We start from the raw sequence: 19359 nt of genomic DNA on the forward strand, positions 1-19359 counted from the left end.
GCACTCCAGATTGAATAGAACTGTAACATTTGGAGTGCCTAGAATTTGTTGGATTCCTAGGCAACATGCAGTGTTCTGCCAAGGATTGAAAAAGATGGGCCCGAATGGCCCAGCAGTCATGAAAATTAGGGGCCATTTTCAAAAGTGAAGGGCCATGACCTTTTCCAGGGGAAAAATGAAAACTTTTAAATGAAAGTGTTTTATTTACCCATTATATACATGGTGTAACATCCACATGACATCAGTATTCTCAAATATTGGACAGATTAATTTAACATTTAGAAATAAACTATAAACATGGCACAAATGAGACACAATGATATATGTTAATGAAGAGTTTCACATGTCAATGTGTTGTTATGCTTTATCAGGGATGTGATTGACCTGGCAGCTGGAGGGCTGAAACCATTTCAGTCATTGGGGCAATTTTGGGGTCAAAAGCACACTGCCGTAGAAGAAAAACTGGCCCAAAAGCAGACAAGTATCTTTATTAATCAGCTAAAAAAATTAAAAATCTTTTATTTTTTTTTATTTCTTATTTTTTTTTTGGGGGGGGGGGGGTCCTTGGGGCCATTAGATCCGCGGAATTCTGCGAATCCGCGGACAAATCACATCGCTAAATTATAACCCTCCCCACCCAGGAACATTTTCCTCTGTTTTGCATTCCTCTAATGCACCAGGGCCTCATTGAAATTGAATTTGTTTATATCTCCCCCCTCTAATTTGAGTTGTTTTCTTTTTCTCAGCCATGATGATGACATTGAATTTGTTAAAAAATATATACTACCCCTTGCAGTTGGATAGTTACATGTATACGGACCAATGAAAATCGTTGTTTTATCGAATGAATGCTGTGCTGTAAAACTTTTGAAAAAGAAATCGATTGAATCAAAACGACTCTTTAAAAATTCAATTAAGTCAAAACGGCTTTTCGAAAAACGGGCGCGCCGATCGGCCCGTCTACAGGTATTTCATTGCGCCATCCCGATTTTTTCTGCGCCAATGGCGCAAGGGCGCATCCTTGGCAGAACACTGAACATGTATCAGGTGTTGCAGTACATTTACTTTACTACAAATACTTTTACCCGTCCTTGTAAATCTAAAAAAGCTTTCATTTCGCAAAAGTAGTTCATATATTTAACTATAATAAGGTTGCTAAATCAGAGTTTGAATAATTCTGATATCTAGATGTGCCTTTAATTGCAGCAATTTAAAGTCCAACTCATGATGTCAATTGAGCTGGTTAAGCAATACTGCATTTTCTTGGTGTGGGGATTGCTTTATTTACTTGAATAAACAAACAGTTTTTGCGTTGGAAAGTACAATGTATTAACAATGTTACATGCAATTTTCTTGCCCTGACTCCATCCAAGCCTTAAATCTTAGATCAACATGTACCTGGGGCTATGTGTAATATCAATGACAACTATAAATTATGTTCAATTTAGTGCCACTTATGATATATCATTCCACATACAAAAACACTAGCATTTTCTTTAAAACCAATAGCATTAATATCCTATGTTATGATAAAACTAATGCCAAGTTGGTAATTTGAAAACACTAGAAATTTTATCTGGTAAATGTTTGACATAGTCTTTCTAGACAGCTGGACTTGTTTTGCAGTTACTTTGAAAATCTTCAAAAGCTAAACTGAACAAGACTGGAGCAAAAAACTCACAATACCAAAAGGGTTTTTAAAGACTTATGAGATCATTCTCACATCACCTATACCATTAGTTCTTATCTACAAACTTAAGTCAACATAAAATTGTTTTACATTAATATTGCAATGAATAAAACATTTTGCAATAACATAGCAATCAAGTATGATCACTATAAGCCTAAAAAAAAAGATTTCAACATTTTCCAGATAAATAATAAATAATTTTACTTAATAATTTTCTCAATACTTACACAAGCTGAAAAATGGTCTCTTTTTGAATACTTCACATATTTCATGGCTTTCATCATTCAAACTAACATTTCGCTTGTTATTTCAATATTTAATGATTTTGTAAACATTCATAAATGATGGTTAAAATTAAGATTCATGCTAATCATGCCTACCAAAAACACATGACTGACTAATCAGTATCCAATTTCGGCAGGGCTTATTGGTGGTTCAGTGAAATCAACCATGACCTCCCACAATCTGCACTGATCAACAGTAGTAATTGCATTGTTTCCATTGTTCTTATTTTCATAAACTTAGAAAACAACTGCAGTGGATAAAATTTATTCCTTATCACTGAGAGAAAGTTTAGAATGAACGAAGCCGACGGTTACCTTTAGTGGGATATCAAATCCTACAAATGTATTCATCATTTTATGTAACCATATTTAGTAAATGTTAAAGTTTTGAAAGTCTAAAAAGTTTCATTTTTTGTATATCAAAGATATTTTGCGCTTCATTTAATTTCATTCTTTGAAATTTGTTTTCCTTAGTGTTCAATCCCAAGCATACCGTAAATGACTGGGTATAAGACGATAGGGGGTATTAGACGCAGGGAAAAAAAACTGTGAAAAATCCGAGGAAATTTTTTTTAATCTATGTTTTTGGTTAAAAGACGCATAGAAAAAATGTCAAAATCGTCCGGCATTTTCAGCCACCATGTTTGTTGACAGTGACAAAAAAAATTTTTTTTGTGAAAATGGCGATGGTTATCTTTAAAACCATACAACCATACTGTCGATAATGAAAAGTTATGTTCTGCAAAAAATATTTTGACAGTGCCCAACCTTGCTTTTTTATATGTAAGTTTGATTATTGTTTAATTCAATTTATTATTCAAAATAATATTGAATACCGTAATTCACAAGAGTTCGGACACCATAAATTAATTATTTTTTTCGCTCTCCGAATACATAGAAAATTATCATTTTTATATTTTATTTACATGTTTGTTTAACCTGCCTTTTTTCTTCATGTTTGCTTTTTACCACTTATTAATTTATCCGTAGTAATCAATGGTCATAAACTTATTTATTACGCCTATAAGTGTAAATCCTTCATGAAGTTAATTAAAACACCATGCACTGAACTGAATAAACACATTCTATCGGCTTAAGATCAAAGAGTCACACTGTGTGACGTCACATAACTTACAGTTATACCCACGAGGATCTCGTGGAGAGCATGGACATTGCTATGCAGGATTAATGTATAACTGTACGATTATTGCTTTCTATAAGTTTGAAAGCTTATTGGCAGATCGTTTTACAAACATGCCATGTCGATGTTTTCTTAATCCCTAGATTGCCCTTGTTGTTTGTTTAATCCTCAAATAAATATATCACACTTCCTTTTCAACAGGCAATAAATCGTTTAGGATGGGTAGTAACTAATTAAATTGTCACAGTGGTGTATACGGTTAGGTAATCTAGCCAGGCATTGTAAAGATAAAAATCAATAATCTTCGTCTGTGAAACTTGGTAACTATGAAAGTTATGATTGATGTCCTTTGGGTGTCCGAAAATTAGGTACGCAAAATAAATTATTTTGGGAAATAATTATGGGTGTCCAAATATTTAGAGTGTCCGAACTCTTAGGTGAATTACGGTAACTTTAATCGAAAAATATTTTTGTTGAAATTATAAACGTCTTACGATATACCATATCCCGATCTTCAACTGCCGTTTTAACCCGTATATACTCGATCAATATGACGCGAGTAACATCCCTTTCTACATAAATCTAAACAAACTCTCGGCTTGAAATTGACCTCAGAAAAAAAGTTCAAAAAATTGTTACTGGGTATTATATGCAGGCATTTTTTTGCATCAAAATCTGAGGGAAAAAAGTGCGTCTAATACCCAGTCATTTACGGTACTTGTTCACATTAAAGTGCAAGAAAAGTCACTAAATTATGATCTGAATAAATTCTTATATTAATGTTAGGTCACATAAAAGATATACAATGTATTATGCTTTTTAAAAATAACAGTTTTTCATCTGTTTAAAATTATTTCAAATGCTGTGCATTGAAATTTGATTATGAGTTTAAACTATGACAGGAATAATTCAAGGGAATGTTTTTTTGTGATTTCTAGCATTAAAATTGTCTGAATCGCATGAAAATTTATAAATTACGTAAGGTATTCTCAAATTGGTCACACTTTTTGAACTTTGTACTGTCTTCTTTTTGTTTGTCTCTATATTTAATACAGCATTGGCTTCACTTGTTGTTTATTAAAGGGACTGTACACCAGATTGGCACCAAAAAAGTTGTTTTTTTCTTTAACGAGTCTAAGGACAATTTTACTCTTTGATATCGTTATTGTAAATAAAATACCAAAATGTAAAAAAATTGCAATGCAGTGTCGAATCCACTATGCTATGAAGACTTACTCTTACTGGGTGGAATTTCCAGATATATACCTAACTCGCTTAAATCACTTAATAACATCAACGGCAGATTTAATACACATATGATATAAAAATGAATTCTACTTGGTAGACATACAATGTACCTAGTAATCTTTTTTTAATGGAAAAACACGAAATAACTGCTATTAATAAATCATTTGTAAACTATGTGAATCATCAGTAAGTAAGTTTCAATGCATTAATTGTACACATCGATACCAAGTTAATGTCAGATTTCTATATAAAAAAAGTTTTTTTAAAGCCCATTTAAAATGTACCTTATAATGTCTGTGACTTGTCATATATTTAATAGTAATGGTCTGCAACCAAGATTTGTTTGAATTATCAAGGTTTAAAACTGCATTGTGTATGCGATTGGAAAGCTAATCTTGAAAGCTCCCTTAGTATAATTTTTAAAAATAACATTGACCCTGTAAGGTACTCATATTTGGATGATTCATAAAGATTTGCACAATTATTTATGTATAATTGCATTTAATGATACAGGTTACCTTTTTCAAATCTATGATTTAGATTGCAAAGTATAACTTATATAAATAAATATATATTCTTAACTTCGAATAAGTAATAGGTAATTTGTTAAATGGGCACCAAAACCCTGAATCTGTATGTATACGCAAGCTTATGCACCAGTCAACCCCCCCCCCCCCCCCCCCCCCCCCCGGGACATTAGGTTAAGCCACATCCACACTGTATTTTCCACGAAGACCCGGCACTGCGGGGCCACCTGAAAGGTAAAAACATGGCCCATTTCCCCGGTATACCCCCGGATGTGGGGGCCCTGGTTACAATTGACTGGTGCATAGCGATCCATAGTGATCCAATCTCATGCCAAGATGATTTCTGGTCTGCCATCGCCAGGTAGTTATTCTTAAGCATAAAAAAGCCTGGACAGCATTTGAGAACCACTGTTGTGAGGTTAAATCTTCATTACTTCACTATGCCACAACCTTGGGTGATAAGGGAACTTTATTGAATAAGTTGATTTTCATTTTGTTCCCTAAATGCCACAAGCCAAATGATTTATAATACAAGTTCAATTCTTTCTCCACAATTTTCAGCACTATCAACAATGCATCACCATACTGTAATTCTGACTGATTACTGATTTTCATTCTTGGCTAGGAAACAAAAAGTGAGCTGAAAGCGTCTTCAGAAAAAGAACTTGTAATTTATGCACCAGTCAAATGTAACATCCCCCCCCACCCCCAGGTCTGGGGAATACTTTGACTTTCAGTCCAACCAATCCCCTATAAAATCCCTGCCCTGCCCTGCGGGAACAAACTGGTGGTAAAATCCCTGCCAAATAACCTCGCACCCCAAGGATCTTAGGTAAGGGTAATTTCCTGCAATATTGCAGGAAGACAAAACCACCGCAATCATCAGGCACTGCGAGGACACCTGAAAGGTGAAAACACTGCCCTTTTCCCTAGTATACCCAGAGGGGGGTGGTAACAATTGACTGGTGTATTATAAGAGTTGAAATCAAAAGTGAGCAGGCAAGATTGTTTTACAAATGGCGATGGTTTATCACAATGTCATTGAACAAAATGCATGGGTGAAAGTTTTCCGTATTAATACGGAATTCCGTATTTTCGATCTTCTCAGGGGTCATTTTTCTAAATCATGTAAATCCGGGGAGTTTTTCGGAGGGGGGGGGGGAGGGGGTACCCCAAACCCCATCATCAGCATCGCGATCTACTCAAAATCGAAGATAAAACAAAGTTAAATTTTCTGGTTTGCCAATTTCGTTCTATAAATAGCGTTGTAGTCGTTTCTTTTCGTAAAAAAGCATTGTCATTCAAATGTTCTCCAAATAATCTCGGCAGTTTCCGAGCCAACAAAAACTTGAATGACGGAAAAAGCCGGTTTTTGCCGAATATTTACGGTCAGTATCCTTTACGACTTTTACGACATACCGCAAATTGGAGGCACAAATAAACGATGAAATAAATCGAAAAACTGCTGTCAAAATTGAACTCTGAAGTGTGTACCCTTAGGGAATAATACTCAAGAGCTTAAACAGCCTGCGAAAAACAAATGGAGGTGGAAAAGGCTGTCAAAAGTCGATTCGAAGAGTGTGAAATGGTCAGATTGGTAACTTGATCAAAATACAAAACACTATTCAATATATTTCTTTAATTGTATTCTGTTTTTCATTTTTTAACTTTTATTGAATGAGTTACAGAGTTAAATGAATTCTTGATTAATGAGCAAGAATTAAATTATTGAGGGATGTTTCTGTCAGGGGCCTTATGTACATGTATGTCGACAAAAGCTGCCAGAAATATTATAAATATACAACATAGATTTGATTCGTTAAAAGACAGGAAAGGCTTTGAAATGTGTTTTAAAATGCTTAATTCCTGGAGCTTCCGGGGGCCTCTGGCCCCCTGGACCCCTTGCCAGGGCTTTGCCCTGAACCCACCAGGGGCCCTGCGGCCCCCTGGCCCCCAGCTTAATTTTTCAGTATTTTTAAAATTTGCAACTTTCACCCATGAAAATGTATGGTGCCTACTTACACTGAGAATGGCTCCAAGACTTTTCTATGCAAACACTCATCATATTCATAAGCCAGATGCTGTGCACATATTCATACATTTGGCTTCATTTAGAATGAAACTTCTTAAATAAGTATGCGCATATTTGATATTTCTTTATGATTTATCTCCATTTTGCAAAATTGAAATCACATGATTTTATCAAACAAACTTGCTTGAAATTTTACGTGTCAAATTAAACATGCTACCCACAGTAAGACGACAATAAATCTGTTTGATGGTGGTAATCATTAAATGGCGACTTTATTGATAAATTTCTACAATAAAACGCGTATAAAATTCACATCATCAGCATCCGGAAGTAGTGATAACATGTACATGTGTGAATCATTCGGCCGCTCTGATCAGAGTGAATGAGTCAATACAGTAGACTGGTACCCGAATTTACTTTTCCTAAAAAACACAAGTTATAACGTTATACAGGTACGCAGCATATGGTTTTTATTTTACATTAATAGTATTTAAACAATCAATACCAAAAATCATGCTGTATTTAAAAAAAGTGCTGAGTGCCATGCAATGATTAGTTAAAAAATAAACTTTGTATTTGAAAAGAAAATGTCACGGAAACATGCAAATTATGTCGAAAAAAAGAACAGCCCTGTTAATAAATTAATACCAACATTCTATACAAAGGATAACAATACTATTTTTAAAACCAAATATCCTGGTTGTTTACTACTTAGACCGCACGCTTGATTCGGTTTACTTACCCACAAGACATTTCGAATGCGTGACGGGCACCGTGGTTAGCTGATACTGGTCTCTTTTCAGATAAAAGAGAAAGCGGCTACCAGTCTATCAATAAAGAGCATTGAACGGAAAAATATCGATGCATACTTTTCCAATATGTTCATATTCTTATTGCATTTAATCTGACCGTATGCAAGAACATTCATGTAGTTAACCCGATTAACTCACTCGCTATTTATCCATTTCTTGTGCTTCATTAAAAGAACATACAATTAGCTTGTCTTGTAAGGAGAACTATTTTTATTGGATGTTTTCATTGTAATCAGTACTGGTACTACTTTGATTATTCAAATTCGCTAACGGCAATCCAATCAAAATACAGCATATGAATACATTACGTCAGTGAACCCCCAGATGCGGCTTGAGAATGCAGAATGCGTGTTTACAGCTATGAACTAGGCCAGAAGTGCCCTAGTCCAAAAACCTATCGCCTCTTATAAACGAGTATTGTATACAAAAAAATAAGAATGCATGGGCAAAAATGGCGGTAAAATATGGTAGTCGAAGGTAAGGAAATGATTTCAGACATTAAACAATGCTGTTTTTTTCTGACTTTTTGTTAATTATGAAACGCTTAGATATAACGTAATTGATCTGATGCAACAGAATATTGCATGAAATCGAAACTGTAAAAAAAAAAAAAAATCCAGACTGACCGACCCTATTTTTTTTCGCCATGTTACCGGAAACACATGCTGTAATTTTTGCCTTATGTCAGTGGTTTAAATAAGCACAAGGCCGCTGGATTTTATACAACAAGGCTTGTTAAGAAATTCTGGATTTTATACAGCAGGGCTTGTTAAGAATGTTGATGCACTAGTGTCGGCATTCGGGCTTGTTCACCCAGTTGTAATTTCGATGACTGGTATGTGCTTGAAATAAATAATAATGTAGGATTACTCTTGCACATTTGAACTGGCCCATAATGTGGATTAGCTGATTAAATGTGAATGGTTCAAAATTATCTTATCATTTGTAGGAGTACGCAGCAGACCCAGGCCAGAGATGGAGAAGTAAGGATGCAGCCATCTATCTTGTCACCTCTCTTGCTGCAAAGGCTCAAACACAGAAGGTAAGGCCTCCTTGTGGTAAAGGGAACAGGTGCTTTTAAGTCTGCTCTGAATGAGAACCTCTATCATGTAAAGTGCAAAACTAGAATGTAGCATGTATATGTATATTTATGCCCCCCTTCGAAGAAGAGGGGTATATTGCTTTGCACAGGCATGTCGGTCGGTCTGTCGGTCGGTCGGTCCGTCGGTAGACCAAAGCTTGTCCGAGTGATAACTCAACAATTCCTGGACGTATGGTCATCAAACTTCACATGAAGGTTGGGCCTGACCAGTAGATGACCCCTATTGATTTTGGGGGTCATCGGGTCAAAGGTCAAGGTCACAGTGACCTTTAATGGTAAAATAATTTTAAAGCTTGTCCGAGTGATAACTCAACAATGCCTGCACCCATGGCCCTCAAACTTGACATAAAGGTTGGGCCTGACCAGTAGATGACCCCTATTGTTTTGGGGGGTCATTAGGCCAAAGGTCATGGTCACAGTGACCTTGAATGGTAAAAGGTTGTCCGAGTGATAACGTGACAATGCCTGCACCCATGGCCCTCAAACTTTACTTGGAGGTTGGGCCTGACCAGTAGCTGACCCCTATTGATTTTTTGGGCTCAATGGGTCAAAGGTCAAGGTCACAGTGACCTTGAATGGTAAAAGGTTGTTCGAGTGATAACTCAACAATGCCTGCACCCATGGCCCTCAAACTTGACTTGGAGGTTGGGCCTGACCAGTAGATGACCCCTATTGTTTTTGGGGGTCATCTGGCCAAAGGTCAAGGTCACAGTGACCTGGAATGGTAAAAGGTTGTCCGATTGATAACTCAACAATGCCTGCACCCATGGTCCTCAAACTTGACTTGGAGAATTGGCCTGACCAGGAGATGACCCCTATGGTTTTTGGGGGTCATCTGGCCAAAGGTCAAGGTCACAGTGACCTGGAATGGTACAAGGTTGTCCGAGTGATAACTCGTTAATGCCTGCATCCATGGCCCTCAAACTTGACTTGAAGGTTGGGCCTGGCCAGAAGATGGTCCCTATTGATTTAAGGGGTCATTGGGCCAAAGGTCGAGGTCACAGTGACCTGGAATGGTAAAAGGTTATCCGAGTGATAAACAATGGCTGCACCCATGGCCCTCAAACTTGATTTGGAGGTTGAGCCTGGCCAGAAGATTGTCCCTATTAATTTTAGTGGTTATTGGGCCAAAGGTCAAGGTCACAGTGACCTTGAATGATAAAAGGTTGTCCAAGTGATAACTCAACAATGCCTGCACCCATGGCCCTCAAACTTGACATGGAGGTTGGGCCTGACCAGTAGATGACCCCTATTGATTTTAGGGGTCAAAGGTCAAGGTCACAGTGACCTTGAAAGCAAACTCGACAATTCTTGGACCTATGGTCATCAAGCTTGACATGAAGGTTGGGCCTGTCCAGTAGATGACCCCTATCGACTTTGGGGGTCATCAGGCCAAGGTCAATGTCACAGTAACCTTTAACGCAAAAAAGTTAACAAATCTTCCCCCACTGATATCTCAACAATGCCTGAACCTATGATCATTAAACTTGACATGGATGTTAAGCCTGACCAGAAGATCAGCCTTATTGATTTTAGGATTTATAGAGCCAGAGGTCAAGGTCACAGTGATCTTGAATGGTAAAAGGTTGTCCGAGTGATAACTCAACAATGCCTGAACCCATGGCCTTCAAACTTGACTTGGAGTTGCATCTGACTTGTAGATGACCCCTTATGTTTTAAGGGGTCATCGGGTCAAAGGTCAAGGTCACAGTGACCTTGAACGAAAAAAACTTGTCTTGATAACTTGACAATGCCTGCACCCATGGCCCTCAAACTTGACATTTAGGTTTCTGGTGACCAGCTGATGACTCTGGATTTTGAGTTCATAGAGTCAAAGGTCATGACGGTCATAACACACTTTATCCTCACACTTTAATGGTCATAATCTTAAAACAGCAACAAATCAGCTGTCATTTCGGTCCATGCATATTTCATTCAATTGTCCATATAATCCTGACAACATGGCGCTCAGGCGGGGGCATAATGTTTGACAAACATCTCTTGTTCTGTTTATTACGCTCCCCATACATCCTTCCCTAAAGAATAACTTAAAGTTCAATGAAACTTGAAACATGGGCAGACGGCAAGATGCACAATTGCAGTATGCAAGAACCATATTCCTAGCTTTAGTCATTGCTGAATTATCTCACCCTTTCACTTTTACAGTATGCACTAATAATGAAGCTGCTTGCATGTACCATATCTCAAAAAATATTGAAAGGACTTAAATGAAACTCTATTTATACTTTTCACATTCGCATACATAATTTCAAACCATTTCAAGCTTTGTTGTAGATGTTTCATATTAAACATTATATGTCAATGGTAGAAATTGCCTGTTTGGGTAAAAAGGAATTCTCAGTGTTTCCCAATCGGGAATATCCATTTCCCATCAATAATGCTGGGGCCGAGGCACTTACTTCAGGTTTGCAATGACCAGTAGACGAACCCTATCGATTTTGAGGTGAGTGGTTAAAGGTTAAGGTCAATTAAAGGTGAACTGAACTGTAATTTCTAGTTCTTAATTTTATTGATTGTTTCTACTAAACGCGCGTAATTTTAATATAAGAATCGTAAATTTCGTTTCTATGGTCTACCGTTTCTACAGAATCCGGCCTCTGTTATGCCCATTCTATGGTTGCTAGATAAATTAATGCCCTTGAAATGAGTGGACACTTTGTTGTCTCCCTTTGTTTTAAGTGCGCATGCCCAGCGAGTACCATAATGCATTGCACCATTTACCACACTGCATTGCTTTAGTTTCCTGGATTTTTTTTAGGTATTTCTAGGTTTCTGATATCGGCAACATATTGATATAAGAATTAAACCTACACAATCTACGAAGTCGGTTTAAATACGAAGTGTTTTTATATGAAGTCAGTCTGTATCCTTGCGATAAATATAAACGTGTTACTCCCCTTAGATTAAAATAAGCCATGTAAAATGGAGGCCATGGCAACACTACTTTCAGAAACCGTCAATGACAGACAAGTCAGTGGCACAAAATAAGGTAGCGATAATGTTATGACAGGGGTCGACACTAACCATTTTTCCAAGGGATCCCGAAGGGACACCAACATTTGAAATCAGGTGTCCCTTCCTGAAATTAGGAGTCCCTTCCACTTTTTAATTTTTTTATCGTTGTTGAGCCTGTTTTAATATTTAATTCAACATACTGTGTCTTTTACTTTTCAATTTGTAATTCAAGTTTACACCCTATTATACATGTTTTAACAGCATGTAATGACAAGTTAGTAGCACTGAATGTCAGACATGTGAACCTCTGGCAATGGCAGCGAGGTGTATTTGGGTCTCTTACTCGGTGGATTGGGTTCAAAAGCGGTAAAATGTCCCAGTCAAAAATAAAGCTGAATACAATGTAAACAAAAACTTGATGTTGTTACTATTTTTAGATTTTCGGGAAATACGCATAAAATACATCATGGTCCAGGGTCTTGTCATATGTCGGTGCCTTTCATTGAGAAACAGTGGGAATATGCGATGGTAATGTGTACGTAGTATGTGCATCCGTGCGTCCGTGCGGTCGTGCGTCTGTAAACAATTGCTTGTGAACACGATACAGTCTTCAGTTTTGATTGTATCTCGATGAAACTTGTACAGTATCTAGATATCCATTAGAGCTCGGTTCCTTTCGAAAACCAGCAAGATCCGCCCATGAATGCCTAGATTATGGGCCATGAAACTTTTAAAGAAATGCTTTCTATTTTTAGCCAGGTCTGCATGAGCGAATTCTATTTTTAGCCAAGTTTACATGTATATGTTAATTCAAGTCTAAAGTTAAGGGAGACAATTTGCAAGTCTAGGATTTTGAGAGACAATTTGCTTTTTGCTTCTGCAGTTGATTTTGTGAATTACTCTGCCTTGTTCTTGTTGAAAGCCCAAAGGCCATTTTTTAGCTTTAAGTTCTGTAGTTTGCGCATTCATCTTAACAAAATTGATTGTGAATGTTTAAGTTATGCACCTGGTGTCATTACTGGCCACACCCAGGGTTCACAGGTTTGGTAAACATAAATCTGGAAAGGTTTGAAAATCTTTTTGTGTGTTCGTGCATCCATCTCAGCACAATTGATTGTGAATGTTTGTTCAAATTGATCAATGTTGTCCTAGGATGCCCTTGACTTTGACCTTTTGACCAACTTTTTTTAACTTTTTAAACTACAGAAAATTTTACTATGAGTACAGTTTTGAAAGCATTTTTTTTTTGTCAGATGACTTTTACTTGGCACATATTAAAATAGTTCATGCAACTAATCTGCTTACAATACTTTCTGGTCTCAGATGTTGAACGTGCTACGTTTTCAGGTAACCCAAACACAAAACATAAACTATATGTCTGTTGCCTTTTACCCATACATACATGCTCTGGATTGATATGACCACAAAAGCCATGCCAGTAGAGCATAGGCCCTTTTGGGCCTCTTGTTAAAATGATGCCCTCTTACAGCTGTGGCGCAACACTTTTATACAACAGGCAGTATGGAGTACAAAACAAGTGTGCACAACTTGCATTGTATAAAAAAGTCAAAAAAAAAAGAAAAAAATATGGAAAATCCATCTTATTTTTATTCTTTTTTCTCGATGCTCATTTTTCGACATCTTTTTCTTATTTTATTCCCTCCTCCTGGTGCTTATTTTTGAAAAAAAATCCTGTCAACGAAAAATAAAAAACTCTGGCCTTACGTCATTTTAATTCGCAGTAATGAAAAAAATCGTTGTCAATATCACACTTATAGCTTGAAGCCCTGATTATAAATCTAGATATATATTATTATTCAAGGTTATCAGTTGAATGTTGACCCACTGTAGAAGCATTAAGAAAATAAATCATAATACTGTTTCACTTTTTGTCGTCTGACCACTTCCCGCCAACCACAGTTAATTACGATCGCAGTTGTTCTTGTTAGAAACACCGAAGAACTCAATGAAAATCTCATTTGAATTAAGCTTGCAGGGTTCGAATTTAGACTCGCATACTCGCAAAATGCGAGGGACATTTGCAAATTGCGAGTGGCTTTTATTCAAGCTCGCAAAATTCTGCGAGTGGCTTTTTCTAGACCTCAAAATGTTAAAAGGAAAGTAGAATAAACATGAACTTAACTTCGCTACAAAGTCGAGTGTAAACAACCTATAAGTGGCATGTTTACACTACCAGTAAAGAGAAGGCAGTACGGAGTCACGCTCTAGTAAGTGTTTAAAAATAGAACGGAAAAGGCCGGATTTTATCTCGAATCTTTCCAGGGATGCTACGAGGCGTGCATTATACAAAGTGAATACAAATGAGTTGACATGACGTAATCACCTAGCTCAATGATTGGCTAAATTTAGTGTTTTTGCGCACTATATGTAAACCCCATCGACCTTTGAATATATCCGCTCAACTGCCAAAGTGTTCTATTATGAAACAGACTATAGATCTATTAATACTTGTACCCTTGCTTAACCACTGGACTTCACTTGTAGAATAAACTTAGTAGCAGACTCACGTCTTGTGTTTGTCTTTCACTACTATAAATTGAATACTTTTCAACCAAAACATACAACACAAAGTGAATAGACTTTTGATATATTTTATAGTCCAAAGCATCCACGCTACATTTACTGTTGCTTTTATTTATTCCAAATTTTAAATGTTATTGTTTTTAAGACTTAATCAGTTAATGAAATCTGTAGCATACTTGCCGAATGGGAATTACCCGATGGCGAGGGTAAATATACACCCCTTAAAGTGAACAATGTCAAATTATTGGACAGCTCTGTAATCAAAAAGTGGCCAGCATCCAATGAGTCATCTGTACCCCCCAAAAAAATAAGCCATCAACAAGTTCTTGTAGTCGAGTCACTCAAGATTGATACTTTTTAATATTCATAATATGTCTTGGGTGTAAATATCAATGTTAATTAAACAATATTATAAGGGAATAAATATAATAAAATTGCAATTTGATTTTTCATGTTGCGAGTTGCCTCAAAAAGCACTCCCAAAATTTTGTGAGTACTCCTCAAAGTTAAATTCGAACCCTGGCTTGTATCAATAACTATAATGAATCGGCTATGCTGGCTCTAGAGCCCTCTTACGAATTGCCACATCGCAAAAAAAAATTCACAGAAAAGACGTCGGGAAAATGTGTGACATTTCTGTATAATCAGACTTATGAACAGGTCTTTCATTTTTTTATACGCCCGAAGGGTCGTATTATGTTATGGCCTCCATCGTCTGTCCGTCCGTCCGTCTGTCCGTCCGTTAGCAATTCCGTGTCCGGGCCATAACTTGGTAACTAATAAAGCGATTTTCAAATAACTTTATACAAATCATCACTACATTAAAAGGATGTGTCGCGCGCAATTTCCAGGTCCATACCTCAAAGACTAGAATCACCATAGGGGTGCGTTAGCAAATCCGTGTCCGGGCCACAACTTGGTCACTAATAAAGTCATTTTCAAATAACTTTATACAAAGCAACATTACATTAAAAGGATGCATCCCGCGCAATTTCCAGGTCCATACCTCAAACACTAGAATCACCATGGGGGGGGGCGTTGGCAATTCTGTGTCCGGGCCACATCTTTGTTACTAATAAAGTGATTTTCAAATTACTTTATACAAATCATCACTACATTAAAAGGATGTGTCACATGCAATTTCCAGGTCCATACCTCAAAGTCTAGAATCACCATGGGGGGGGGGGACGTTAGCAATTCCATGTCCAGGCCATAACTCAAAGACTAGAATCACCAATGGGGGGCGTTAGCAATTCTGTGACCGGGCCACATCTTTGTTACTCGTCCGTTAGCAATTCCGTGTCCGGGCCATAACTTGGTAACTAATAAAGCGATTTTCAAATAACTTTATACAAATCATCACTACATTAAAAGGATGTGTCACGCGCAATTTCCAGGTCCATACCTCAAAGACTAGAATCACCATGGGGGGGCGTTAGCAATTCTGTTTCCGGGCCACATCTTTGTTACTCGTCCGTTAGCAATTCCGTGTCCGGGTCATAACTTGGTAACTAATAAAGCGATTTTCAAATAACTTTATACAAATCATCACTACATTTAAAGGATGTGTCACATGCAATTTCCAGGTCCATACCTCAAAGTCTAGAATCACCATGGGGGGGGGACTTTAGCAATTCCATGTCCAGGCCATAACTCAAAGACTAGAATCACCATGTGGGGGCGTTAGCAATTCTGTGTCTGGGCCACATCTTTGTAACTCGTCCGTTAGCAATTCCGTGTCCGGGCCATAACATGGTAACTAATAAAGCGATTTTCAAATAACTTTATACAAATATCACTACATTAAAAGGATGTGTCGCGGGCAATTTCCAGGTCCATACCTCAAAGACTAGAATCACCATGGGGGGGCATTAGCAATTCTGTGTCCGGGCCACATCTTTGTTACTCGTCCGTTAGCAATTCCGTGTCCTGGCCATAACTTGGTAACTAATAAAGCGATTTTCAAATAACTTTATACAAATCATCACTACATTAAAAGGACCTCAAGCCGAATCTTCTTCGGGCGTATAATGCTCCGTTTCGCGGTGCTCTTGTTTTTGAGGGGGGGGGGGGCTGTCGCCGGGTCCGGACCGATTGAGGTTCTAAATTTTTAGAAGCCTGAATATAATCATATCTCTGCTATCTATTAACATATTCATTATTTAATATCAATTCTTATTTTATGTTCTTATTAATAGTACGGTGCATTCATGTATTTATATGTTCATCATTTAATCCCAATGCTCTCTTATTCTATAGTTTTCTTTATTATAAGTAAAGTACATTCTTGCATTTTTAATTACATGCACTATTGTTAATTGCAAATAAAAATCAGCTCTATTTTTGTGTTATTTTATTAAATTTAAGAACCATTCTCTCTCAAAATTTGAGACTCTGCACAGTACAGCAATTTTCGCCATTTATCACCTTTCAACTCTATTGTTACAACACACAATACATTTCCCCAACCCCGACCTCAATTTTTATAGGAAAAATTAGCAGTTGGGAAAGTGGGAACACACCTTTTCAAATAAGTATATTTGTAAACTGTGAAAACAAGGTGTTAAATAACTAATTAATCAATTCTACATAATTGATCAGAGGAACAAACTCAAGTGGCGATGCTCAAACACACAAGGTCAATACATGTCAAACATAACAACTGAATTCTAGTTCTAATTATTGACTAAAATTTATTATCATTAAGGTTAAATAATATATAACATATTAACAGTAAAATAAACAATGATTGAAGATCGGTTGATTATAAATGCAAGTAAAAATTTCACTCAATATTTAACTGAAATTCTTGATCATACATCATTTTGCTGTATGTCTAATAAGATGGCAGTTGAGGTTTATGTTTCGAGAAAAATTACAAATACTTGCATTCTTAGCATGACATTACTCAGACTAACGAAATGGTTTATTGAATAAAGTAAAATAGTACTCTTTGTTTTCAGCATGGCATTACACAGACGAGTGAGCTGGTGAACATCACAGACTTCTACAACTCCCACATAGCTCCTGACCTGCAAAAGGCAGATGGTAGGAACAATTGTGCTTAAAATGTGATTTTTTTTCTGCAGTAGCTTTTTAGCTGCTTTAGATGTGTTCATGCTTGTGAACTTTAAATCATTATGGAAAATTAGAAATATCTCTAAACAATTGTTTAACTGTTTTTTCCATTACAGTTTTATTAGCTCAGGTGATGTGGGCACGCGGTTGGCTGCATCAGCGTCTTTGGATGCAAACACTTTTTAATTTTGTCCATGACTCAAAATTGATTATAGCCCGCCAGATTTTTGGAAAAATTGTTCACATTGTGGTACAAGCACATGGAGATTTTTTGGTCTACTTATTTGGAAAATCCCGTTAGTCATGGGAAATTCAAAATGGCTGCTATCTTTATCTCTGAAACTACCACTCCAAATTCAATGAAACTTTACAGGAAGCTTCCTTGGGTGACCCTCTACAAAAATACAACAAGGGGTCACGATTGACGAACAACAACAACAACAAAATGGCCAACTTCCTGTTTTGCTTTAAAAAAAAATCTCCTCTAACACTACCAGTCCAGTTTCAATGAAACTTTTAACGGAAGCTTCCTTGGGTAACCTTCTACAAAAATACAACAAGGGTTGTGATTGATCAACAACAACAACAACAATCTGGCCAATTTTCTGTTTTGCTTTAAAAAACATCTCCTCTGAAACTACCAGGCCAATTTCACTGAAACTTTACAGGAAGCTTCATTGCATGACCCTCTTCAAAAATACAACAAGGTATTGAGATTGATCAACAACAACAACAGCAAAATGGCCAACTTACTGTTTTGCTTTAAAAAAAATCTCTGAAACTACCACGCCAAATTCAATGAAACTTTACAAGTAGCTTCATTGCATGACCCTTTACAGATATAAAACAAGCCATCGTCATCAGTAAAGATATGTTTAAATTGCAACATTTTTATTAATGCTTTACCACAGAGTTGTGGCCCTTTGCTTAGGTGATCGTTTTGGGGCCATCATGACCCTCTTGTTTAAGATGGCCGCCATTCTAGGTAAATCGATTACAGTTGCACCTGCCATGACATTCAGATAGTAAGCTGTTGGCAACTCTGAGCAATTGGCGGAAGTGCAGTCCAAAAGATTGCCACACGTCATCTTGCTGTTTCAACCCCAGTCAGGAGGGCTTTTGGTTTCCATTTGACATGTAGTGATTGGTCTCATATGCAACCTGCTTAGTATGCAGCAGGCTTAACATGTTGAATAAGAGATGTTTGTGTTGGAGGAATTGATCCATATGCCCTCAGTTTTCGGGCATACAATTCCAGTCTTGCTTCATCAATACTATTATTGGCTGGTTCTAGACCTGTCAAACATAGTGACTTAGAACCTCTCAAGAACATTATGATCTTCTTCGTCAATTGTTGGTGGGTACTGACAGAGTTGGACCCCTTGATCTTACTGGGCCAATTGACATACTTATATTATGTATGGGAATCCACCTAAAGTTTTTTCCTTGGCCAAATGCGACGCACAGCTTTTCTACACCAAGAAACTGCAGAATTGGCAGAACACTGACCGCAATGACAAGGACATCTGTGTTGTTGGCTTTCATCATAATGATTGTGTAACCATCTGCTGTAGCGTGTTTTGCATGCAAGAAGATTCATGTGTCTGCTTCCTTGTGATTGTAGTGTATTAGTCAAGACTTATTGACTGATTGCAGACAACACCCTCTATATCTATACGGTACTATTTGACCCCAAAACCATTAAGATGGAACTACTAAGTCAACTTTTGTATGAAGAATAATTTCTTTCAATTGGGATTGGCGGCCATCTTGAAATGGCTGTTAAGAAGAGGATGCTAACAGGTTTTTTCAAACAATTATCCTAAGAGGAGTACCTATGAACATTTTGATGCTTGTATCACAAACTGAATGATTTTTCTAAATATTAACTTAATCAGCCGGGGCTATTTTCAAATGAAACTTTC

The 19359-nt window shown here is 37.1% G+C and overlaps 1 protein-coding gene across 1 annotated transcript in view; it reads left to right on the forward strand.

The window, feature by feature from the left end:
- Positions 1-19359, forward strand: part of LOC128214672 (exportin-2-like) — a 150301-nt gene that overhangs the window by 65619 nt on the left and 65323 nt on the right. Inside the window, exons 13-14 of the mRNA XM_052921266.1 lie at positions 8684-8776; positions 17320-17404. Of these exons, the coding sequence (XP_052777226.1) occupies positions 8684-8776; positions 17320-17404 (178 nt within the window). The remainder of the gene's footprint in view (positions 1-8683; positions 8777-17319; positions 17405-19359) is intronic.

The sequence above is a fragment of the Mya arenaria genome, chromosome 13 (genome assembly GCF_026914265.1).
Source record: "Mya arenaria isolate MELC-2E11 chromosome 13, ASM2691426v1".
NCBI classification, from domain to species: Eukaryota; Metazoa; Mollusca; class Bivalvia; order Myida; family Myidae; genus Mya; species Mya arenaria.